Here is a 25,551-nt window from a genome sequence, read left to right on the forward strand (position 1 = left end):
GTTAGTGGTGTAGATTTCTTTCTGACATAGGGGATGGGATTGGAAAAAAGTTCTTGAAGTGAATCCAGCACCTTTTGGTGACAGAATAAGTTTATGGTCAGTGCCGTAGATTTCTTTTTGACATGGGGGGGTGGGGTTGGAAAAAATTCTTGAAGTGAATCTAGCACCTTTTGGTGACAGAATAAGTTTATGGCCAGTGGCGTAGATTTCTTTTTGACATGGGGGGTGGGGTTGGAAAAAAGTTCTTGAAGTGAATCCAGCACCTTTTGGTGACAGAATAAGTTTAAGGTCAGTGGCGTAGATTTCTTTTTTGACATGGGGGGATGTGATTGGAAAAAAATTCTTGAAGTGAATCCAGCACCTTTTGGTGACAGAATAAGTTTATGGTCAGTGGCGTAGATTTCTTTTTTTGACATGGGGGGGGTGGGGTTGGAAAAAAAGTTCTTGAAGTGAATCCAGCACCTTTTGGTGACAGAATAAGTTTATGGTCAGTGCCGTAGATTTCTTTTTGACATGGGGGGGTAGGGTTGGAAAAAATTCTTGAAGTGAATCTAGCACCTTTTGGTGACAGAATAAGTTTATGGTTAGTGGTGTAGATTTCTTTTTGACATAGGGGGATGGGATTGGAAAAAAGTTCTTGAAGTGAATCCAGCACCTTTTGGTGACAGAATAAGTTTATGGTCAGTGCCGTAGATTTCTTTTTGACATGGGGGGGTGGGGTTGGAAAAAATTCTTGAAGTGAATCTAGCACCTTTTGGTGACAGAATAAGTTTATGGCCAGTGGCGTAGATTTCTTTTTGACATGGGGGGGTGGGGTTGGAAAAAAGTTCTTGAAGTGAATCCAGCACCTTTTGGTGACAGAATAAGTTTATGGTCAGTGGCGTAGATTTCTTTTGACATGGGGGGATGGGATTGGAAAAAAATTCTTGAAGTGAATCCAGCACCTTTTGGTGACAGAATAAGTTTATGGCCAGTGGCGTAGATTTCTTTTTGACATGGGGGGGTGTGATTGGAAAAAAATTCTTGAAGTGAATCCAGCACCTTTTGGTGACAGAATAAGTTTATGGCCAGTGGCGTAGATTTCTTTTTGACATGGGGGGATGTGATTGGAAAAAAGTTCTTGAAGTGAATCCAGCACCTTTTGGTGACAGAATAAGTTTATGGTCAGTGGCATAGATTTCTTTTTGACATGGGGGGGGGTGGTGTTGGAAAAAAGTTCTTGAAGTGAATCCAGCACCTTTTGGTGACAGAGCTGTGGTAATCTTCTCTGCTGATGAGGATTGTAAACACTAAGTGGCTTCAATATAAAAAGTCCAAGTTCTGAGATATTTTCTCAAAATATCAAGAGCTATCTCAAGAACGACTGAACCATTCATTGTAATGCATTTATCATGCTGATTTCAAATATGGTCATAAAAATTTACAATTCTGAAATTTTTGAATTAAAAAAAATTTGAACTTGTCATCTGTAGACGACACCTGTGTGGAGAGGGCTAGGATGCCATGATGGTGTCACAAGCGACATCACTGCTAAACCAAGACTCTAAGTAAGCAAATATAAAAAATTACAAGAGTCTAAAATCAGTTTGCTTGCTGCCAGCATATTATTCTTTGCCAAATTGCCATTAGAAGTAGTGATGCAACAAGATCAATTACCATTTTGTAATATATTTTCCTGCACTAAACGCAAACTTGAGGTCCTAGGTTCGATTCCCAGGTGGGATCACTTTTTCTTCTCTGCCTCCTTAATTGTTTGCGAACCTGGTGAAAAATTTGTTTATTATGCTTGGCCAGCGAACATCAGGATCGGGGTGGAAAAATCTTGCCTGTTGGACTTTAATTAGACATTGACACTGTCCATTCCAATAGTGGTCAAAAGGCTGGTTCCAAGTCAAGTTTGATGCCGTAGCAACCTGAATTTCCCAAATTTTAATTTCTTGTAAATTATTTCCTCTCATACAGGCTCTTACATACTCAGCTTACCAACTCTATAACAAGGTGGTGTTTGTCGCCCTCAATGTTGACGAGTTCCCTCAGTGGGCATCTCATTTTGTACCACAGGGATATAGTAGACAGATATTTGGTGAGTTAAACCAGGGAATAAACATTATGGGAAATGGCAGTCAGTCCCACAAAGGTGTTTACCTATATATGTGACGAGTCACAACGAAAGGTACTTCTTGGTTATTGCTCCGTGCATCTTTTTTTCAACAATCCAAGGAAAAAATCAATAATCATCAGACCATCATAATTGGCAGTCAGTTTAAATCATCCCCAAGACAACAAGGGTTCAGGAATATCCTCCCATTGTTAACGGTTGGCTAATCAGCGTACCTATACAAATTGCAACGCTTTGTTGTCCATCACTTGAGCAGGGTTTATCCAAAGGAAACAAAAATTCTATAGACATCCTATCCTATTATACATTAGGATTATAGAAAGGTTAAACTTAAAAAGGTGTTTGACTGACACTACCAAAATGAGATATATGTAGGAACCGACAAGAGCAGGGGTGTGAAATCTCCGCGTTAACGCTTGAAATCCACGTTTTAATATTCCCAAATCTGTTTAAATTCATGCATTTCCGTGTTTTTTCAATTTCTCGAATCCATGATTTTGGTAATTGGTCACCGTATTCCTTTTAAAGGAATTCTTTTTCTCAACATCCTCAACTCCAGTAAAGAAAGAAACCCATAGCTCTATGTAGAACACACTACAAACACGTATTATGATGCTGGAGATGAGAGTAGGAAACATGTGATACATATCCTACATATTGTTGCGAAGTTCACTTATTCTTTGAATCCTTGTCCGTACTCATTGAACTGTGCCCATCGGAATGATATAACATGGCGGCGACCAGGATTCCCTTGTGTAGCGAACTGAAGTGAAACTGAATTGATATTTTAATCCAATCCATCCACCCAAAATGTGATGACATGTTTACTAAAAATCACAGGGAATTAAGAGAGGATATATCATGGCTACCAGGATTGTAATTTTGTCGTGCAACACTCACATTTATGCAATGAAATACAAGCTTAAAATCTTCTAATATTTTATGATGAAATACGCACGAATACGGGATAGCCATTGAATAGATTGGTAGGTAAGCTTACTCTGCGTGCTTAGAATACACTATGGATACTTGTTGTTTTTTCTGTGTTTTTCTGCGTTTTTGGGAAAGCTCCATTCACACCCCTGCAAGAGGTACCTTTCCTTGTGACTCGTCACATATATGATTGCCATCATGGTCATCAGTGTTAAAATTTTAAAAAAACATTCTTTCAGAGACACCCTTACATATCTCAAAAATATATGTAGTCACCACTGAAAAGAAATTGAGAAGAGCATTTTGAGATTCTCAGATATGGCCATGATAGCTGCTATTTCTGGAAAATGTAGTCATTTTTCATTGTTTTGTTACAAAATTTAATTTTTTACCTAAATTTTTTTAAATTTAGCTTCACCTTGAACATAAATCAAAGTATAATACAATATGTTTTGGCATCACTTCCTTATTAAACATGCTATATTTTGTATAAGTTTTTAGAAATCCAGCCCCTCATTTCCTCCCAAACCCAAATCGGCTAGTCCATTTGAAATCCATACACCCCCTAAAAAGACATATCTTTAATCTCACACATAGGGGGTGTGTAACCTCACTTGAAATTTTCAGAGAAAAAATAAATTGAACATCTTTCATATATGAACTGGGAAGGTTTTGTGTAAGAAATGTATCTAAACAAAGTAAATATATATAAATTTAATGTGATACGATCAAGCAAAATACTCAGAAATATTGATTATGAGATATAGCCAAACAAATGAAATATTTTCTTTGTTTCCTGCTGTTTTGGAAACTCTTCAATCGCTCATGTCCTTGGAACTGGCTGTTCAATTTCAATGGGGTTTTCTGCCAAATCCAGCTTTGTAAATGCTTTTACTATTCTATAAGGAACTGAAAATTTAATATTTCCGAGTTCCGGCTGATTTTGCTAGATCGCATCACATATTATTGTCTTTTTCATGTACCCATGGACAAACAAGTAATTTAAACTAATTTAAAAATATGAACAATATATTGTACTAGAACTAAGTCTATATTATAAAGCAAGAAATGGTTTTGTATTTGTGTTGTGTATGTTGCTCTTCTTCTTTCTATCTTTTATTTTTTTTCTTAAGGATTTTCGTCTTTTGTCCTGTTTAAAAACAAAATGAATAAAATAGGAAAAATTTTTTTTTGAAGTTCATACTCCTTGTGTAGGGGGTGTGCGCAACAGGCAAATCAATATAGCACTTGTTCAGTGTGTAGGGGAGCCGCTTCAGAGTTGTGCACGCTTACATGTACTCCTCCCCATGAAGAATTTGAACCAGTTCTAAATCAGCCCCCTTCCTATGTGCACCAAATCTTGGTCCTGTAGGAGAAGGTTATCTATTACCTATTCACAGTACAACCATTTATGTTTATACCAAGGAAAATGAGCTATTCCATTTAAAATCCACACTATCCCTGTGGAAGATTTTGGAAATATGTCAGCTCTGTGTGTAACTGTAAAAACCAGGCTCGCAGCATTATGGGAATTCCCAAGAAAAAAACCCCTTGAGAATTCCCAAAAATGTGGGCTAAAACTTGCCTATCTTCTTTAGGGAAATAGGAATTACCATTTTTTTATATTTCAAAATGAAAATTACAATTTGTTTTTCTTTTTTGGATAAAATTTTGGTCTGGGAATTCCCAAAAACTTATTTTGAAATTGACATGTCTTCTTTAGGGGGGTTGCCAATAATTTCTGGAATAGCCTAATTAATATAAACTGAGTACTTTCACGGCCATGCACCCGGTCAAGAATATCATATCTCCTGCTATAGTCATATTACACCTAAATATTGATATTGATATTGAAAGTAGCTATTAATATGTTTGCTTAATATCTAGTATACTTATTGACTGGAGGCTGCTTGGGTAGATTGATTCAGTTACAAGTATAATTTGAATAGTTGTGATATTTGGCAGTATTATGTAAACATTACATATGCTTTTTGCCAAATGAAGTCAGTGACTTTTATTGTGTGTGAAGTCAGTGACTTTCATTGTGTGCAACTTCAAATCTTTAGTGGGTATACTCCCCTGGAATTTTGAGGTGGTGGGTCTTTGGGAGTTGACGGCGTACAGGTAAAAGGGGGGTCTTTGGGAGCTGCGAACAAGTAAAAGGGGTCTTTTGGAGCTGCAAACAGTCAAAATTAAGGGTCTTTCTTGACTCTTTGGTTGAAAATCGCCTGGGAAAAAAGCAAATGTGAGGAATGAGCTATTTAGAGTTGTTTTAGAGCTCTGTTATAAAATTCAGGTTCTTTCAGAGCTGCAATGTTGTTGGCCAAATTTAGCTTTGAAATGAAATTTACACACAGAAAAAGGAATAAAAACCATCTAATTATAAACTTAAAAAATTTTTTTAAAAAGGGCCGACCCTGATTTTGGATCAGTCGGTGGAGGGCTAACAAACAAAAAAATTTCGGGGGTGGGAGGGGGCTAATATATAAATGGAAGGATTTCTTTTAGAATACCCTACCACTGTAGATTTTCAATGGGGGTCTTTTATGAAAGACCCAAACACATACACTGTGAATGTAAAAAATGGTACTAGGGTATTCTAAAAGATAGCCAAATGGAAATGTAGAATTAACACAACTATGTTTCGTGAGCAATGTGTCCCGGAATCGGTTACATATTTTGTAAATTGTATGCCAGGTTTCTATCACTACCATGCAGCCAGTACAACTATAGTGATATATACCACCTTGTTGCCATGACACCATTAACACTATTACTGAGTTGATTTAGATAAAGATGAGCCTATAATATGACAATATGTAAACAATGAAACCTGGCTTTGTTTGAAAACTCACAGTCAGAACACAGCGGGACTTCAAATAACCAGAAATAACCCTGCGGCTTGGCTAAATTCTAAACTAGTTATAGATTTGGAGTTATTTCAGACACTTAAAAAATACTTGAAGATGATAATATTTTATTGAAAGAATTTAGGGGTCTTCAAACATCAATTTTTGTTAAAAATTGAAAAAAAAATTCCTGAAAACTTTTGATTTTTACAAGCTAGATGAATGTGTAAATCTGTTTCGCAATAAGGTTCAAACTTGTTTATACTGGTCAAATTTCAGTGGTGCAAAACTTGCACTAAATCTGGTTATTTTTGATGAAAAGATCAAAACTTGTTGAAGAGTGATTTGTGACCGTTCACGGCGAATGAGCCGTAAATTCCTCCCCCGCTCAATTTTGTTTTATTTTGTGTTTAATAAATAAACATCATAAACTTAAAAATGGTATATCATTTGACTTCAAACAATATCCAGAAGTGGGGTTATGGTTTGTTAAACTTTGCTCCTTCAACAAAATTATAGCTTTTTACGTTTTTACATGTGTCTCTTTTTCCACATTGCTGGCAATAAATATCAAACAGTCATAATTGGCGGTCATTTCAAATCATCCCCAAGTCAACGAGGTTTAAGAAAGTTCTCTCATTGTTAATTGTTGGTTATGCATACCTGTACAAAATACAATACCTGGTAACCCACCACTTGAACAGGATTTAGCAAAAGCAAACAAAGACCAGAGCTATTAAAAGTTCTATAGCCATCTAAGGTAGAAGCTTATTATCCACTTCAACAATAGGATTATTGGTTAGTTTTTGACTATCAAAATGAGATAGATGTCGGGCCAGCTTAAGTTACCGATGAATACGACCTTCGTATACATTTTACACCGTAACTAAGAATACAATTTAGGGAATTTACGGCTCATTTGTGATGCCGGGTCACATTTGTAAAACAGTTTGTCAAGCTTGTGTATATGTGACACAATTTGGTCTATGGAGGCCAAACGCGACAAATTTGATGGTAAGATAAAGGCAAAAATATGGAATAAATAAACAATAAAATACATAAGAAAATAAACATGACAAAACTTCATAGATTCAAGTATGCCTGACCTTTGATGTTTTCAGTAAATGATAGCCTTATGTTTTATAAGGTAATAATTATAGTTACTTAATTTTCAAAAATGCCTCCTTTGGCTTCCATGGACTAGATCGTGTCACGTATACTATTATGTTGAGTACATCCCCCACAGATGGAGGCACAAAATGGGCTTAGGTTAGGTGGTCATCCTCCCTATGATTTTAAATTTAAAAAAGAGGGGTTCAAGTGAAATATCCCTAGACAAACAATGTAAAAAAACGAAACTACCAGTTAATTTGTGGGATCAGGCTCTGACTGAGGGGGACAAAAACCACTTCCCCCCCCCCTCCGTGTTACGAACTGAGACCATGCCAGACTGGGATGGGAAATCCCAACCAAAAATAGCTAAGGACAACATCATGCTGATATATAATAGGAATTGAGCCCTCTGTTGTTCCATGTTGGTAGTGAACTAACATAATGTCTGTGTGTTATGTGAACACATACCCTAGAAAGAAAAGACAGAATACCTTGTGCGAATGAAATTATTGAAAGAAAAAAAAAACCAGGATAATGTTCATCAATGATGTAATCATGGAGACAAGTTTACTATAGCAATTTTTTTACTCTTGTTTTAGATCACCTCCCCTAAACACCTCGGCTTATTTTTTGTTCTAGATCAGACATTCTCAAATAGATTCTGTGAATTAAGTGCCGCATAAAAAATGAAATAACTTAAAGAGCCACTGATCAAATAGAGCATATAACATCTCATTGATGGGTCCTGCCTTTAAGGGCACATGGTTGGGGCCAGGGGCAAGTTTCTGGCAGGGGTCCAGAGGTCGGAGCCCCCCAAAGCTCATGGGTTTTGGCCATTGAAAATGGTATTGGAGGGCCTGTTTGGCATGTTTTTGTTCATGTTTTCGTTCATGTTTTCAACTACTAGTATTTCAACAGACATAATATTACAGCTAAATACAAGTTTAAAAATTATCAAATCTTTTTTTTTTTTTTTAAAGAGTGCCGCGCTCCAATCCGGAAACCGCTATTTGCGGATGCCTGTTCTAGATCAATTCCACGGATCCCGTTTTATTCTATGTTGTTAACTTAGTTTTGCTTGTTGGCAAAAGTGGAGTTGAATTTTGTTCCATTTGTTCTGACCCAGTGGCGTAACTAGACATTTTCATTTGGGGGGAAGTGGGGGAAACATAATAAATGAGGGGCAGGCATTGTTCATGCTGTTTGGGTTTGTAAGCGTGTCAACACCCTCGCTGCACTAGGCGACACGGGGGGCTGATGAGTCTTAAGATCTGGAATGTGTCCCTGGAACAGTGGCGTAGATTTCTTTTTGACATTGGGAGGTGGGGGGATGTGGTTAGCAAAATTGTCTTGGAAGTATCTATAGTGAATCCAGCACCTTTTGGCGACAAAAGAACTACTACTGGTTAATACCCATTAAAGCACTGTAAATGATTATTATCATTCCATACATTCCATGAGCAAGATGTGTTGGAATATGATTATGAATTATGTTGAAACCATACAAATCATCTATTTGTTTCTACTTTCCTCACATCTTCAAAGGTGTAATATATTCTCTGCGTGCTAACCATAGGCTTCAACATAATGTACAGAGTCCATGTTATGACATATTTTCTCAAAATATTAAGAGCTATCTCAACAATGACTGAACCAATACTGGGCTTGTTTGTACTCATTTTAATGCATTTATCATGCTGATTCCAAATATGGTCATTAAAATGTACAATTCTGAATTTTTTGTATTTTTAAAGAAACTTTGAAACTTGTAGTCTGCCTGCATGGAAAGGGTGAAGGTCTAGATGTTACATGTTGCTTGCCTCACAATGTGTTTAGTGCTCCAGGTGTAAAGTTCTCATAAAATTAATGGGAAGCACTACAAAAATGATGAAGCACTACAACTATTGGTTGTCACTTTTCTGTTTTTACTTCACATCTTTTAATTACACCCCCAGGTGGGGGATATCAGGGCCGTGACAAGGTTGAAAACTGTGCAGCAGCCATCACAAATGTTTGGCGGCCAAATTACAAATATATGCCCAAATTGAAATAGAGATATAAAAGAAAAACCTAACACCCGCTTGCTACGGCCCTGGGGGATGTACTGTGCAAAATTAGTCTTTTGATAAGAAAGATTTTAAAAAATCATTTTTTTTAAGTTCCTTGAATATTCCATTTTCAGAGCATTGATGAAAACTTCATTACCAGGATTACAATTGGAATAAAACACAAGGGAAGTTGAACACTATTATTGGATGTACCTCAAAATCAATATTACTACGCTAATTATTAGCGACAAATGACTCATTCAGCTTGATCACATCAACACATCGAGTGCAACAAAGGGCTATCTACAAATTGGGCATTTCGAGATATGAGCAAAAACGTTGTCAGATAGCCCCGACCCTCTGCATAGCATACACAAACTCTATGGAAGCTTTGCAGATAGCCCTGGCACTTTTGCTCATGAAGTCTGATTTTGAAATCCATGTAATTTAAATACAAATGCAAATGCAGATAGCCTTTTGTGTCCAGAATATTAACAGTGTTCTCAGGATTATTTTGGTACCAAAACCTCTATAGCCAAAAATGCAGAAAGCCCTTTGTTACACTAAACCTTCGATATGTTTGTGGAATATCTGTTTTGTAGCTCCATCAGTTTTGTAGTCCCCCCGTGCCATGCAAGTATGATAGGGTAGGCCTAGGCCTACACATGTGTGACTATTGTTTTTTAACAAACCCTAAACAAGTTTCACCATGCCATCTACACTCAGTTGCAGAGAAGAATGGCAGTCCCTTGCTCAGAATGACGCGAGCGCCCTGTTAATGAGCGTCTGTTGTTATGATTTTCAGACAGTTGAATCAGCCAATCAGAACCCTACTCCTGTGTTTACGCTGTGCACGCTCTCAAAATGTTTTACTTTACAACCTAACACAGGTTACATGCCTGATCAAAAAAGCACCTTTTTCACTTTTTTCTTGAGTAAAAGTCTTAATACAATTTTGGCCAAATTTTAATTTGGCTTTTCTTTGCCTAATATTATAAAATATTATTAGTAACAACTGTCAGGAAAGTTTTCTGGTCAGTTTAAGCCAAGCTAATGAGGTAAAATGAAAGGAAACTTAGTTATTATCTTCGCCGTTTAACGGTGGTGGTCTGTTTAGGATGTTAAAGTCAAAATATGACTTTAATAACACTGGGATCCAGGACTGGAATTCAAACTTGCTCTATTGAGACTATTGTTCTAACAATACAATGAATTTGGTGGAATGCAATTAGGTCTAAGTTAGGACATGTGTAAACATTACAAATATGCCATAAATTAGGTTGAAAAAAATTGACCAAATTCATTACAAAAGATCATACTTTATGGCTTTAAGTCTCGCCTACAGATTTTGCCCCGCTGTGTGTCTTGACACTCTCTTTGTATAATTTCTCATCAATGGCTTCTTACATGGTGTGTAATTAACAAGCACAAGAATGATATGCATACTTTTGTATGTCTTCTTCTTTCTTTCAGCTGCAACGTGACATATATATAAACGTGTTGCCCATTGTCTTAGGGTTCTTATATAAACACACCAACATAAACAACCTTAAACACACCAAGTAGAAGTTTAAAAACAATCATTTTGCTAGAAAAAGGCATTTTGACCCACCCCAAACATGATTTGCACGATTCGTGATAATTCTCTAAAAAGGAACATTTTTATCATGCCCCCACCGGGACCAGTGTGAACCCTTCATTTTTTGAGCTGTCATATACCAGGGTGTGCAAAAAACCTGTTTAGGAATTTGATACAATGCATTGTGACAGATATTACACAAACTGTGTGTCTTGTTCTTGTCACTAATTTATGTTGAATTAGTGATTCATATGATTATGATGTGCACCCGTCATCAGACACACTAGTGTACTACGTCTTATGACACACATCAGTGCGCCTTGCAAGGATATCAACAATTTATTCATTCTTTTGGTTTATATAGTCTATTTTATTTGACAGCAAATTTGTGTCAATCGTATTATATCAACTCATGTGTGTCAGAGTGGTGGCTTTAGGTTGTACACGAGTCTTTCATGAAAGTTAGTTTTGGGGCAATTGTACCCAGGGGCGGATCCAGGCGCCGCTCCCGGCGCCGCTCTGCAAAAATACACAGAATCAGGCGCTGCTCTGCAAAAATTAGAGGGGGCGCATGTGTCCCCCTCTAAATCCGCCCTTGGTACACACAATCTTATGTGAAAATTGTTAGGACACTCGATGTTTTGAAGATCATATTCCTGTGAATTGAATATGAGGCTGAAAATACATGATACAAATTAGACTTACTCATTATAAGGTTGTCTAAAAGGAAAGACCTTATGGCATCATAAGTTGTGTGTCCATCATCCTCTGTCGGGGGGTGTGTCGTTGGTGGGGGATCATTTGTGTCCATTAACAATTTGGTCTTATCAGGGGCGTAGCAAGAGCATAAATTGGGAGATTTCTTGTATGATATTTTGATTTAGTTAGTGCATTTTCACAAAAACTGTTTGCAGTTGTCCACTGCAGAGGCAAAAGCAATAACACCACAGCCCTGTTATGGAAAAAGGACCCAGTGTTCTAAATTGGTAAATTACTGTATTTTATATCCTGGTAATTTTATTTTGCCTACTGAAAAATAGGTAAAATAAATGTTTCTAGATTTAATTCTCAAATTTCATAATTTCAATTCAAACTTTGCTTATTTTTCATTTGGTACAATATCTTGTGTTCTGATTGATTGTTGACAAATTTAACAGCAACATGTACATTGCATGTAAATGCATAGAGTACCACAAAACCTCCCAAATCACTCTTTCCGATTAATTATTGGCAATTAATAGTACAGAGTTCAATTTTGTGTTGCAATTATTATTATAATTTTCAAGTTATCAATGGTTAATTTGTTAGAAAATTCATTATTTGTTTACCAATAAATTGTTGAAAAGTAATTTAAGTATTCCTATTTATATTTTAAGATGTATTTATTGATTTTGATGATTAGGATGAATTGCAATTTGATGTGCCTATTGTGAGATGTGCATGATTGTAATACCTTGTACAAGAACGCCTGAACATTTTAATTGCAGACCAAAAGAACCTTTTGTTGTTGCATAGCCAGCAGGCCTACATGCATATTTAGCTGCTTGAGAATAAAGCATTTAAAAAATAAGTATTCATTTGGTATTGTGCAGGTCATTTGTTTTTGAGACCATTTTGAACCATTTGGCTCAAACTATTAATTTTGATCAAAACAAAATGATATTAAGATATTTTGAGTACTAGTACATTGTAGCTCTTGTAGCTTGTATTCCAAGTAAAGCAGCATTGTATGAAGGACAAGAAATGGGTTTCCAAGTAAAGTGTTGGAATACGTGCTGTTTTATCATGACAGCACATCAGGGACGTAGCCAGCTTTTTTGGTCAGGGGGGCGCAAAATGAAATTTCACAGGGGGCACAGATGGAAAAAATAGCAGTCAAAAAGGCTTTATTGAGACGATGTGCGCACGCAGCACGCAAAAAAATGTGTATTTTACACTATTTTTGGTCATTATTGGGGTGAATTTTGGTGGAAAAGGATCTCCCTGCCCCTTTTCTTTTCCTTTGCCCTCCAGATTTTCCCTTTCATTTTGACAGAGGGGCACTTTTGTCTTTCATTTTTTTTCAGGGGGAGCACTCTGCCCCCACCCCCTGCTGGCCAGTGGCGGATCCAGAGTTATTTTTTTGAGAAAAATGCAAAATTACCCACAAAATTGATCAGGGGGTGTACGTAGTACCACCTTAATTTTGCCATAAAACATATTGTAAGTTTTACCTTTTATTGTTCCTAACAAACTTGATCCTAACAATTGTGATCAAATTCGGGGACATTGCCACTTCAAGAGCGCACACCCTAGACATTCCACAAATAACCTTCGCAACCAGGATCAGCTCCCTGAGTTTCGTACGGTTACAACAAGACAAATTAGCAGTAAGTTCCTTATCCAGGGGAATTTCGAGCTAACTCATTTTTTCCATGAGAGCATACTAGGCACCGCCTGGGTTCGAACCTGCAAATTCTCGCACCTTAGTAGAGCTAACTTGACTGCTATTGAGCTAACTTGACTGCTTTGATCACTTTGCTACACAATTTTGGAAATGTGTAGTAATTTTATGCCATAGACTTATACAGTGAATGAAGTATGCAAATGTAACAAAAATCAAGTAGTGCAAGCTGATAATCCCGGGCTGATAATGCTATGCATAAAAAATGTCTTACGCTGCATATTTAAACAGTGATCAAATTTAAGTGCCAGAACAAAACACACAAGAGTCAGGCTGGGCCCGTATGGTGGAGGGTGCCTGCCTCCAATTTGTATAAAAATGCCCCCAAAAATCCCAATTTGTTTTTTATTCTTTTTTGGTCCAAAAAGGTCAACAATCACGCATACAGGCCTGCAATAGAGTAACATGGAGTTTGTATTATACAAAGTCATGAATACCTCACAAATGCTTGTTCAAGCCCCTTTTTTTCTGTAATTTAGATTTTGTGTTATTTCAGGAAATTAAATGGGAAAGTTTGATAATTGCAACCCGCCCTCTTATCCTGCCACTATAGCTGTGTACCAAATCAAACCCATATGGTTATAGGAGCTATTAGACACTTTGGTTTCATTAAATCAGGAGTTTGTTGCAAGAAAGGCCTATCTGCAATAGCTGCCCTATACAGGGATGTAAATCTTCCGCCAATTATCTGAATTACGGAAATTTGGCCAGAAAAAAAATCTGGAAATGTATTTCCGGAATTGGATGATGATAATTCGTTATAAAAATAGACAAAAAAAATTTTAGGAAGGGAGTGATACCCTGCAGCCTATGCCTCGGACAAACCCGCTAAATGTTCAATACTGCATGTAAACCCTCGCCCACCTGTCCAAGGACCACATGGATTTTCAGGAAATGATTATGTTGCCCATTTACATCCTAGATAAACAATTTGACCATTAGGCCAAGAAAAAAAAAAAAATGTTTGCTTGCCCTCGAATGGATTTTAAAAATTGGGTCGGTCGGTCGGGAAAAGTTTTTTGTTTTGTTTTTTTTCCGTTTCCCAGAAACAGACATGGCGAATACCGAATCGGCGAATGCAATTAATGGTTCAAGCAGGACATGCAGGATATGGTATTTTACAACATTTCTTTTAAATCATCGGTTTTTCAGACGAAAAATACATGCCATTTTTGGGAAAAATCGCAAAAAAACACCTTTTTTCAAAACAAAAAAGTTCTATGGTCGGGACTGCCGAGACGGTCGGTCGGACGAGGGCAAGCAAACAACTTTTTTTTTTGGCCTTAGTGCATTCTATATTGTACACATATGACACCTGGCAGCTATTACAGATAGACCTTTTTTGCTCTGAACCCCGAAAAGCAAATCATGGCAACACATGCAAGCCATAATACTCTCATTTCCAATGGCAAAGTTCAATGACTCCATTCAACATTCATAGCTCGCAATTTGGACCTCACGTTGTTGAGTATGAGTTATGACAATTTTCACAAAAAAATTGTTGAAAAATGCTAAATTTTGCAAAAAAATCATAAAAAACCTGAAATTTCAAATATTTTTGACAAAGTTGGTCAAAAAAAAAATTAAAAAAATAAAAAAAGCGATCCTAAAATTTTTTTGTAGGCCTCACGTAAGAATTTTTTGTTACGATGACCGAAAAATTTGGGCAAAAAAATGCATTTGAGCATTTTTGCCAAAATTTGTCATTTCTATTCTAAATACGGTATACTTTTATATACTTATGACCAACAATTTAGAAGTAAGGCCCACAGGTTTCCATAATTCCAGGGTTAATACCACCCTTAAGTAGAGATATTAGATTTTATGTAAAATGTCCCATTTTGTCTATGCACATTTTCTGAATGTTGATGATTTTTCCTTAATAGTCCTTTAAAAGTGTCTAACTCTTTAGACTTACTTCACTCGTTGGAACCCGGGGGAGGGGTACTCAAGTTTGGTTTAGTGAGCCGTCCAGATTTGAAAGTGAACCCATCAATATAATACCAATTTTTTTAGAAATTTGGACCCATCGATATACCAACACTGAGTCAAAATTTTTAGCCAAATTTAACACAAATTGTCTTACTTTTTCCAAATTTTCCCCAAAAATTTAAGAAATATCAAAATTGTTGGCAACAGTTAGACAAAATTGAGCTATTTTCCCAAACAATCGAGCAAATTTCATTAATTTGTGTCACTCGCAAAATTCATGAAATGTTCATACACTCGCCAAATGTGTGAAATGTTCATACACACGCAAAATTTGTGAAATGTTCATACACGCGCAAAATTTCATACACATGCAAAATTTGTGAAATGTTCATACACGCGCAAAATTTCATACACATGCAAAATTTGTGAAATGTTCATACACACGCAAAATTTGTGAAATGTTCATACACACGCAAAATGTGTGAAATGTTCATACAATCGCAAAATTTGTGAAATGTTCATACACACGCAAAATTCGTGAAATGTTCATACACTCGCAAAATTCGTGAAATGTTCATACACACGCAAAATTCATGAAATGTTCATACACGCGCAAAATTCGTGAAATGTTCATACACGTGCAAAATTCGTGAAATGTTCATACACTCGCAAACTCAAAATTTTTAGCCAAATTTAACACAAATTGTCTTACTTTTTCCAAATTTTCCCCAAAAATTTAAGAAATATCAAAATTTTTGGCAACAGTTAGACAAAATTGAGCTATTTTCCCAAACAATCGAGCAAATTTCATTAATTTGTGTCACTCATAAAATTCATGAAATGTTCATACACTCGCCAAATGTGTAAAATGTTCATACACACGCAAAATTTGTGAAATGTTCATACACGCGCAAAATTTCATACACATGCAAAATTTGTGAAATGTTCATACACGCGCAAAATTTCATACACATACAAAATTTGTGAAATGTTCATACACACGCAAAATTTGTGAAATGTTCATACACGCGCAAAATGTGTGAAATGTTCATACAATCGCAAAATTTGTGAAATGTTCATACACACGCAAAATTAAGTGAAATGTTCATACACTCAAAAATTAAGTGAAATGTTCATACACACGCATAAAATTCATGAAATGTTCATACACGCATAAAATTAAGTGAAATGTTCATACACGTGCAAAATTCGTGAAATGTTCATACACTCGCAAACTTTGTGAAATGTTCATACACACGCAAAATTCGTGAAATGTTCATACACATGCAAAATTCGTGAAATGTTCATACACGCGCAAAATTCGTGAAATGTTCATACACACGCAAAATTAAATGAAATGTTCATACACGCATAAAATTCATGAAATGTTCATACACTTGCAAAATTCATGAAATGTTGATACACTCACAAAATTTGTGAAATGTTCATACACACGCAAAATTCGTGAAATGTTCATACACACGCAAAATTAGTGAAATGTTCATACACGCGCAAAATTCGTGAAATGTTCTTACACACAAACATTTCACAATTTTACAGTTCATCCTTGAAAGATTTTACTTAAGTGCAAAGTCTGTTTTTTGTGAACCATTCCAGTGAAATCTATCTTAAAAAGACTACTTTTCATTAAGTGAGATTTAGTAGTTGATATCAAGAAACAGACAACTTTTTCATTCTGCCAAGTGTTTGAAAAATGAAATTTTATTGAAGTTACGATGTTAGCTACTTTGTTGTGCTTTTCTTTTCCCCTTCTATTTGCCTGGGAGTGTTACGCCCAGTGGGGAAATTATTTTATGAGGAGTGTCACTTTTTAATATATTTTTTACTTTTTGGCCCCCACACATATGTGGGGCTTATATTATCATCCAGATGGTTTCCCGTTTGCCTGCCTGGTTGTTTGTTTGTTTGTTTGGCTGGTTTTGTGGGTGGGAGCAAATTCATTAATCCACTGTGCAGCTCCAACGCAATAAGCAGGATCTTGCATCCTGTACCTTTTTAATTTACTGGCATGATAGATCTGGTATCATACCTGCTGAGCGCGTCACATGCACGTCTCAACTCACGGTATCATGTTAGTAAGGACATACGCATGCGCGGCTCTGCATGACAACTCCACAGCAAAGAATTGTTACATAACAATCATGGCGCTTCAATAATAGGATGCAATGATGGTGTGTCTGTATTGAAACATGGATTTCACTGAGATTTGCCACTCCAAATAATACAAAGAGCTTTGTTGAAGGAAATTTGCACAAAAAGCAGGTTTCAGTGATCTAAGCAGAGTTGAGTGTGGAAGATGACCGTGCTGGTTGAGCTCTCAAGCTTTTTTGGAGAATTAGGCCTACTTTATGAAGTTTATTGTGTAGACGGTTTTGATATAAAATTGGATCAATTGAGCCCATATCTATTGAATTGAGCTATGAGTTTTAAAATATTGGATAAGGCGTGAGTCGAGTCCAATATTTTAAAACTCATAGCGAACCAATAAATATTAGTAAAGCATCAATTTTATCATTATTATGAGTTGGATCCAATATTTTCACACACTTGGATTCATCAAAACATAATAATGAGTAAAATTGTTCCAGGCAAGAATTACACCCATGAATATATTTTTTCGTTATGTGAGATTATTTGTACGGTATGATAAAATCATTATTAGATTCGGTTTAGGAGTGATATAATCCGTAACACCCCCAAACCTCACCTAATAACTAATAGTATGATTCACCTGGAGCTAGGGGTTTTTCATATCTGTAACCTCTCCATGTATGTCTCTTTTGGTGTGATTTTTCAATTTCTTAATATTATTGAGCTTGTTTGCATATTATTTGTATTTACAAACCTTTGTTATTTACACACCTTTGTGTGGGGGGTCACCTTAATTACAAACCGCGTAATTCCAGTTTCACTTGAAACCACTTGGGTGGTCATACCTTCTTGGCCTTTGGAGATATGAAAAGGACAAATATCAAATTGACCTATGTCTTATGATGAGTGTCACCCTGGGTGGAGAAATATTTTATAATATACTTTACTTTACTGGGGGGTCTTACCTTCGTGGCATTTTGAGATATGGTCATTTCAGACCAAAAGGTTAGTCAGTTAGTAAGTAAGTGAGTAAGCAAAAAAAAAACCAAAAGGCCAAACAAAAAAAAGGTTCGTCTCAAAGCTCACAAGTGGTTTGAAAACAAATGCGAAATGCAATTTTTTTTAAAAGTTTTATTATTATTATTCCCAAGGTATTTTTATGGTATTTTGAGAAAAAAGTCTGATTTTCGCCAAATTTTTCCGGAAAAAACTATAAAATTTTTTTTTTTTATATAAAAAAATTGTCTGCATTTCTTAGTGTGGTCGTTGAAGAGGAAAAACAGTGGCTACCAGGAAAAAATTGGTAAAAAGCTGATTTTTGCACCAGACAAGCAGAATATATCATAGAACATCATATCCAAAATCCCAAGAAATCCTCCTTGGGGAATTCGTTTTATCCAAGATGGCCACCAAAATGGCCGACACAACATATAATTAGCTGTATCTTAGCTTCTAAAGCAATTATGATGATGATTTTAGTGTCCTTGAATAGGTTTTAGAGGTCAGAGAATTCAAATTTGTACAAATCTAACACACTGATGTCTTCAATCACACTGAAATCCAAGATGGCCACCACAATGGCCGCCACAACATATAATTAGCTGTATCTTAGCTTCTAAAGCAGATATGATGATGATTTTAGTGTCTTTGAATAGGTTTAAGAGGTCAGAGAATTCAAATTTGTACAAATCTAACACACTGATGTCTTCAATCACATGAAATCCAAGCTTCTATAATTAGCTGTATCTTAGCTTCTAAAGCAGATATGATGATGATTTTAGTGTCTTTGAATAGGTTTAAGAGGTCAGAGAATTCAAATTTGTACAAATCTAACATACTGATGTCTTCAATCACACTGAAATTCAAGATGACCACCAAAATCCCACCACCACATATGATTAGATATATCTCCGCTTCTGAAGCAGATATGATGATGATTTTAGTGTCCTTGAATATATTTCAGAGGCAAATAATTCAAATTTGTACGTATCTAAAACACTGAAGTCTTCATTCATACTGGAATCCAAGATGGCCGCCAAAATGGTCGCCACCACCACGTGTTATGTTTAGGTATATTTTGGCTTATAAAGCAGATATGATAATGATTTTAGTGTCTTTGAATAGGTTTTAGGTGCCGCAGAAGTCAATTTTGTATTTATCTTCATAAGTATATGTCTTTACTGACACTGCAATCCAACATGGCCCTCAATATTGCTAAAATCAAACATGATTAGCTAAATATATCAGCTTCTGAAGCCAATATAATGGTGATTTTAATCTTTGAATAGGTTTTTAAGAGAATGTAGGTTTTAAGGGTCAGAGAATTGTTGCAATTACTTAAACCCGGGCTTATAACACTGAAGTGCAAGTCGCAATAGAATCCCAAATAGCTGCCACCACATGTGAATATATATCTCAGCTTCTGAAGCAAAAGTAGCTGTCTTCGTTCTCATCTACAGGTATAATCGCCTCAGCGTTTTGGCAATGTTCTCCTGTGTAATCTTCACAAGCTGTGACACATTTAAGTCCATTTTTGCGACAGGATCATCCGTTATTTACACAAGAATTCCTGGAGGAATGTTTACAATTGTATAGTACCAGCTTAACAAGCTATGTGGTGCTGCATCTAAATTCGTAAGGACCGGTGCTAGTCGATGTCAGAGTGTTTCCAGCCCCATTGCTTTAAATTGGATTCAAGTCATTGTTTGTTAGCTTTCTCCAAAGTATGACCTGTAAAACAATCCGCAGACTATGAAAATATGCTGCTCTTTCAGTAGGTGAAAGCTTTTGTAGATAGCTGTGGATCAAATGATGCTTTATTTGATGATACCATCGCCATGGATTAAGCAAACCGTAGACCGTTTAAAGAATCTTCATCTCTGCCACCATATAAGACAACAAATAATCTGATGCCACCTGTACCAATCTGTTCTAATGTCGCCTCAGGATCGCTCATCTAGGATGATATCTGCTGCAATTCTTTTATCTTCTGCAACAAACTTGTCTTTCTATGTCCAAATGTTGCAGAAGTTCAGTCGCAACCACTCCATGCATGGATAAACAAGAGATGGGATGTCACTACTTCACCAGCTTTGTTAACAAGGTCTTGAACTTTCCAAACCACCAACCCTTTCCAAGTAGATATCAGCGCTGCAGCCATAGTCTGGTCTCAGTGGTACATCAAATGTATATCTGTGTCATCTGCTACTACTCTTCCTTGTCTTGCAAATTGAAGGGTATATTCCACTATCAAAGTGTCAGCATCTCCAGTACTATTGGGCACGATCTGACCATTGGTTTCCAAGTATCGACTCAGCAGCGAGATAAACTGACTGTTGTTCTTCTCATTCGAGAGGAAGGTCTGCTGGTCATGGTGAGAACCTTCATAGATTCTGTGAGCTGAATATGATAAGAACAAATCCCAGTTTATTTTGCGCTGAGTCGATGGATGGTGCACAATAGTACCGGAGATGCTGACACATTGATAGTGGAATGTACCCTTCAAGACTCCTTCAATGTTCAAGACAAGGAAGAGAAGTGCCACTGGGGACCAGAATATAGCTGATATCAGTGGGTTGGAAAGTTCAAGACCTTATTAACAACGTTGGTGAAGTATTGACATTCCATCTCAGGTCCTGTTTATCCATGCATGGAGTGGTTGGTTGTGACTCCACTTATGCAACATTTGGACATGGAAAGACAAGTTTGTTGCAGAAGATAAGAAGAATTGCAGCAGATATCATAGCTTATCATCCTAGATGAGCGATCCTGAGGCGACATTAGAACAGATACAAATGGCATCAGAGTATTTGTTGTCTTATGTGGTGGCAGAGAAGAATATTCTTTAAACAGTCTGCGGTTCGCTTAATTCATGGCGATTGTATCATCAAATAAAGCATCACTTGATCCACAAAAGCTTCCACCTAGTTAAAAAGAGCAGCGTATTTTCACAGTCTGAGTGTTCTTTTGCAGGTCATATTTTGGAGAAAGCTCACAAACAATAACTTGGATCCAAATCAATGGGATTGGAAACTCTCTGACACCGTACTAGCACCGGTCCTTACGGATGTAGATTCAGCACCACAAGGCTTGCTTAAGTTTGTACGATACAAATGTAAACTATCCTCCAGGAGTCCTTGTGGAAATAACGGATGTTCCTGTCGCAAAAAGCGATTTAAATGTGTCACAGCTTGTGGAGATTGTAGAGGAGAAAATTGCCAAAACGCTGAGGCGATTATACTTGCAGATGAAGTCGAAGATAGCTACTTTTGCTTCAGAAACTGAGATATAGAAAATCATGTGGTGGCAGCTGTTTTGGATTCTATTGTTACTGAGCACTTACTTCCGTGTTTTAAGTAATTGCAACATTGAAATCTGCAACCCCTAAAACCTACATTCTCTTAAAAGCCTATTCAAAGATTAAAATCATCATTATATTGGTTTCAGAAGCTGAGATATAGTACAGTTAAGCATGTTTGATTTTAGCCATATTGAGGATCATCTTAGATTACAGTGTGAGTGAAGAATTGACTTAGTACTTTAGATAAATACAAAATTGACTTCTGCGTCACCTAAAACATATTCAAAGACACTATAATCATTATCATATCTGCTTCATAAGCCAAAATATACCTAAACATAACACGTGGTGGTGGTGGTGGTGGTGGCCATTTTGGCGACCATCTTGGGTTCAAGTGTGAATGAAGGCTTCAGTGTTTTAGATACGTACAAATTGGAATTCTTTGACCTCTGAAATATATTCAAGGACACTAAAATCATCGTCATATCTGCTTCAGAAGCGGAGATATATCTAATCATATGTGGTGGTGGCCATTTTGGTGGTCATCTTGAATTTCAGTGTGATTGAAGACATCAGTATGTTAGATTTGTACAAATTTGAATTCTCTGACCTCTTAAACCTATTCAAAGACACTAAAATCATCATCATATCTGCTTTAGAAGCTAAGATACAGCTAATTATATGTTGTGGCGGCCATTGTGGCGGCCATCTTGGATTTCAGTGTGATTGAAGACATCAGTGTGTTAGATTTGTACAAATTTGAATTCTCTGACCTCTTAAACCTATTCAAAGACACTAAAATCATCATCATATCTGCTTTAGAAGCTAAGATACAGCTAATTATATGTTGTGGCGGCCATTGTGGCGGCCATCTTGGATTTCAGTGTGATTGAAGACATCAGTGTGTTAGATTTGTACAAATTTGAATTCTCTGACCTCTTAAACCTATTCAAAGACACTAAAATCATCATCATATCTGCTTTAGAAGCTAAGATACAGCTAATTATATGTTGTGGCGGCCATTGTGGTGGCCATCTTGGATTTCAGTGTGATTGAAGACATCAGTGTGTTAGATTTGTACAAATTTGAATTCTCTGACCTCTTAAACCTATTCAAAGACACTAAAATCATCATCATATCTGCTTTAGAAGCTAAGATACAGCTAATTATATGTTGTGGCGGCCATTTTGGCGGCCATCTTGGATAAAACGAATTCCCCAAGGAGGATTTCTTGGGATTTTGGATATGATGTTCTATGATATATTCTGCTTATCTGGTGCAAAAATCAGCTTTTTACCAATTTTTTCCGGGTCAAAATGTCCAACGACCATACTAAAATGCGCGTGCAAGCTTTGAGACAAACCTATTTTTTGTTTGACCTTATGCTAGTCAAATATGTACACAATGTTCATAACACAGTACGTTCATAGCGTGCAGGCCACTCAAACACACATCAAAGGACCTTAACCTACATGTAGCATGACTGAAGGAGTGACACACATTGGCGACATCAGTGCTGGTAGTAAATTCCAATTTTCTTTGCTTTTACCTCAATTGTTCAGTTCAAAATTAAAATTACTTTTGTCTATTTAACTTACAAGAATTCCTCTTTAAATCACTTTCATTGTTGTCACTGCAGAAAACTCCAATTCCATCACAGAAGACCTGCTGCCTTCTCTGTATGTGTACCCTCGTCTCTGTATCATCCATGAAGAGGACCATAGACATGCAGCTTTTTACCCGTCTGTGGAAGAGTTTATACTGATGCCAAAGAAGTCTACAAGGGAGATACATGGTGAAGAAATCGTCAAGTTTGCTGAAAGCTTCATGGCAAATCCTGATGAGATCATGATTACTACAGAGCAGTTTTGATGTAATAAGTTGCTTGTAACAGTGTACAATGTATATAGAATGTTGGTTGGGATGAGGCTCTTTTCAGGAAATTCTTGTTAACAAAATGATGACACAATCTGGTCCATGGGGGCCAAAGGAGGCATGTTTGAAATGTTAGTTACTGTAATCATTACCTTCTACAAACATTAGGCGGTCGTATACTGAAAACACTAAAGGTCTAGAACACTTGGTTCGAAAGTTAGGAAGTTCTGTGATGTCTATTTTCTTATGTATTTTATTGTTTTTTGCCTTCATATTTTTGCCTTTAGCTCAATTTCAAATTTGCATTTTGGCCCCATGGACTAGATTGTGTCACATGTAAGGTAATTTCTGTACATCATTTTGCAAACAAGAATTTCCTGAAAAGGGCCTCATCGCAACCATCATTCTGCATTGCTACAAACACATAAATTTTGTTGTACCTTATACAATATCCGTCCATTGTTAAAGCCATAATGTGTGATTTTCTCCACAGAGATGAACTCAATTTTTTGCATGATTGTAATACCCAATGGTGTACAAAAATACCATGCGAAGTCTAAGCCTGAAGTGCTTTAATTACTGTAAAATTAAAGTTTTTATAATAAATGCGGAGATCTCCGGTTTTATTTCGAGTTCGCCGATAAAGGGATGGCTGACATGTCTCTGCATGTGTATCATTGAATCAGTGACATATAAACTGTGTGTATATCGCTTTTTGTCTTATGTAGCGTCCACAACTTATAAGTTCCCCCTAAATACTTTTTAGAATAAATCGAAAAATATTTGACGAAATGTGAACATGTAAAAAGATATGGGTAGCCTTATTTGTTTTACACATATGGATCAAATTACAGCGTCACACGTCATTGCGTTCAGTCACAATGGTTCATTATGTCAAAAAAAAGACCAATTTAAACAGTCTTAAAAGTTGCATCTGAGTCCATAGGAGTTAACTCTCAAACAATACAGTTGGACAGGTTTATTCATGTGATTGTTAAAGAAAACCTGATTGCTATGGACTCAGATGCAACTTTTAAAACTGCATCTTTTCTTACACAATTAACCATTGCATCTGAACTCATGCTATAAATTGGTCCACATGTGTAAAACAAATAGGGCTATACATACCTTTTTACATTTTGTGAAATATTTTTCGACTTATTTAAAAAAGTATTAGGGGGGAAGTTGTGGACCCTATATGTCCTAGCTGCATATAGCTCAATAAGGACTGTACATGTATAGGTACTGGAATGAAATTTCTTTGTTTTACCTCATTTGTTGGCTCAAAATTAAAAGAGGACATATAAATGTGATCAGAGAAAACTAACATTTTGTGGAAAACAATTTAGAATATATATTCTTTCTTGAAATCGCACATTTTTGCTTTATATAAGTATCATTAGGCTGTCATGTACAAAAACGGGGCAGTATAATGATGAACTTGAGGAATAGAATGAGTTACCCATAAGGTAAACATTTCAAAGCTCATAGAACAAATATTGATTGCTCCTTGTGTCCACTGTCCAAGATGTCTTTCACCTGAGAATGTTGTATACATAAATGCATTTATTCTTGACATGATAATTGTCACAAAAATACTACAATTACTGGAAATTGTGAACCATAATTGTAGGCATACAAGGCGTAGAAGGATTTTTTTTATGTCACGGTGAATTGGCAAAAATGTCAGGATAAACAATATGTGCCAATTCAGCAGAATGATATGCTTGTTGTAGAGGAGATTATCAAATCAGATAGGGATTACATATTATAGGTGCAACAACAGCCTCATTTTCAAGGACATGGTTCATCAGTTCATGTAACAAGCATAGCTCCAAATTTGACCTCAAGTTATGGGGTACTAGTTTTTGTCTTAACACATGTAAAGACTATTGGGGTTAAATGATTGTGTCGGCATAGATGAGCATATTTGAGAAATGTCCTTGTGTATGTTTCACACATATGGTTCTTCATGGGTGGAGACTTTGGAGATCAAGTCCTTGTTTTTGGAATTTAAACTTTGGGTAACCCCAAGTTGAGTAGTGATGTGACACGTACCTATGTTACTACCAAATTTCATGAAAACTAATTTGATAGTGACGTAGGTGTGTATTTCCTTGGTCACAGTATCGAGTCGCACCTGTAAAGTTAATTGCACAGAGCATGCACATACACCTACAAAGGCAGTTTGTCGGTACGCTTGCAGTGGACCTATGGAAAGTATTGACATCACTTCTGAACTTGAGGT

The 25,551-nt window shown here is 36.5% G+C and overlaps 1 protein-coding gene across 1 annotated transcript in view; it reads left to right on the forward strand.

The window, feature by feature from the left end:
* Positions 1-23,601, forward strand: part of LOC140138419 (uncharacterized) — a 58,615-nt gene extending 35,014 nt beyond the window's left edge. Inside the window, 2 exon segments of the mRNA XM_072160317.1 lie at positions 1,963-2,083; positions 23,068-23,601. Coding sequence (XP_072016418.1) covers positions 1,963-2,083; positions 23,068-23,300 — 354 coding nt within the window. The 3' untranslated portion in view covers positions 23,301-23,601.
* Positions 23,602-25,551: the final 1,950 nt, after the last annotated feature.

The sequence above is a fragment of the Amphiura filiformis genome, chromosome 2 (genome assembly GCF_039555335.1).
Source record: "Amphiura filiformis chromosome 2, Afil_fr2py, whole genome shotgun sequence".
NCBI classification, from domain to species: domain Eukaryota; kingdom Metazoa; phylum Echinodermata; class Ophiuroidea; order Amphilepidida; family Amphiuridae; genus Amphiura; species Amphiura filiformis.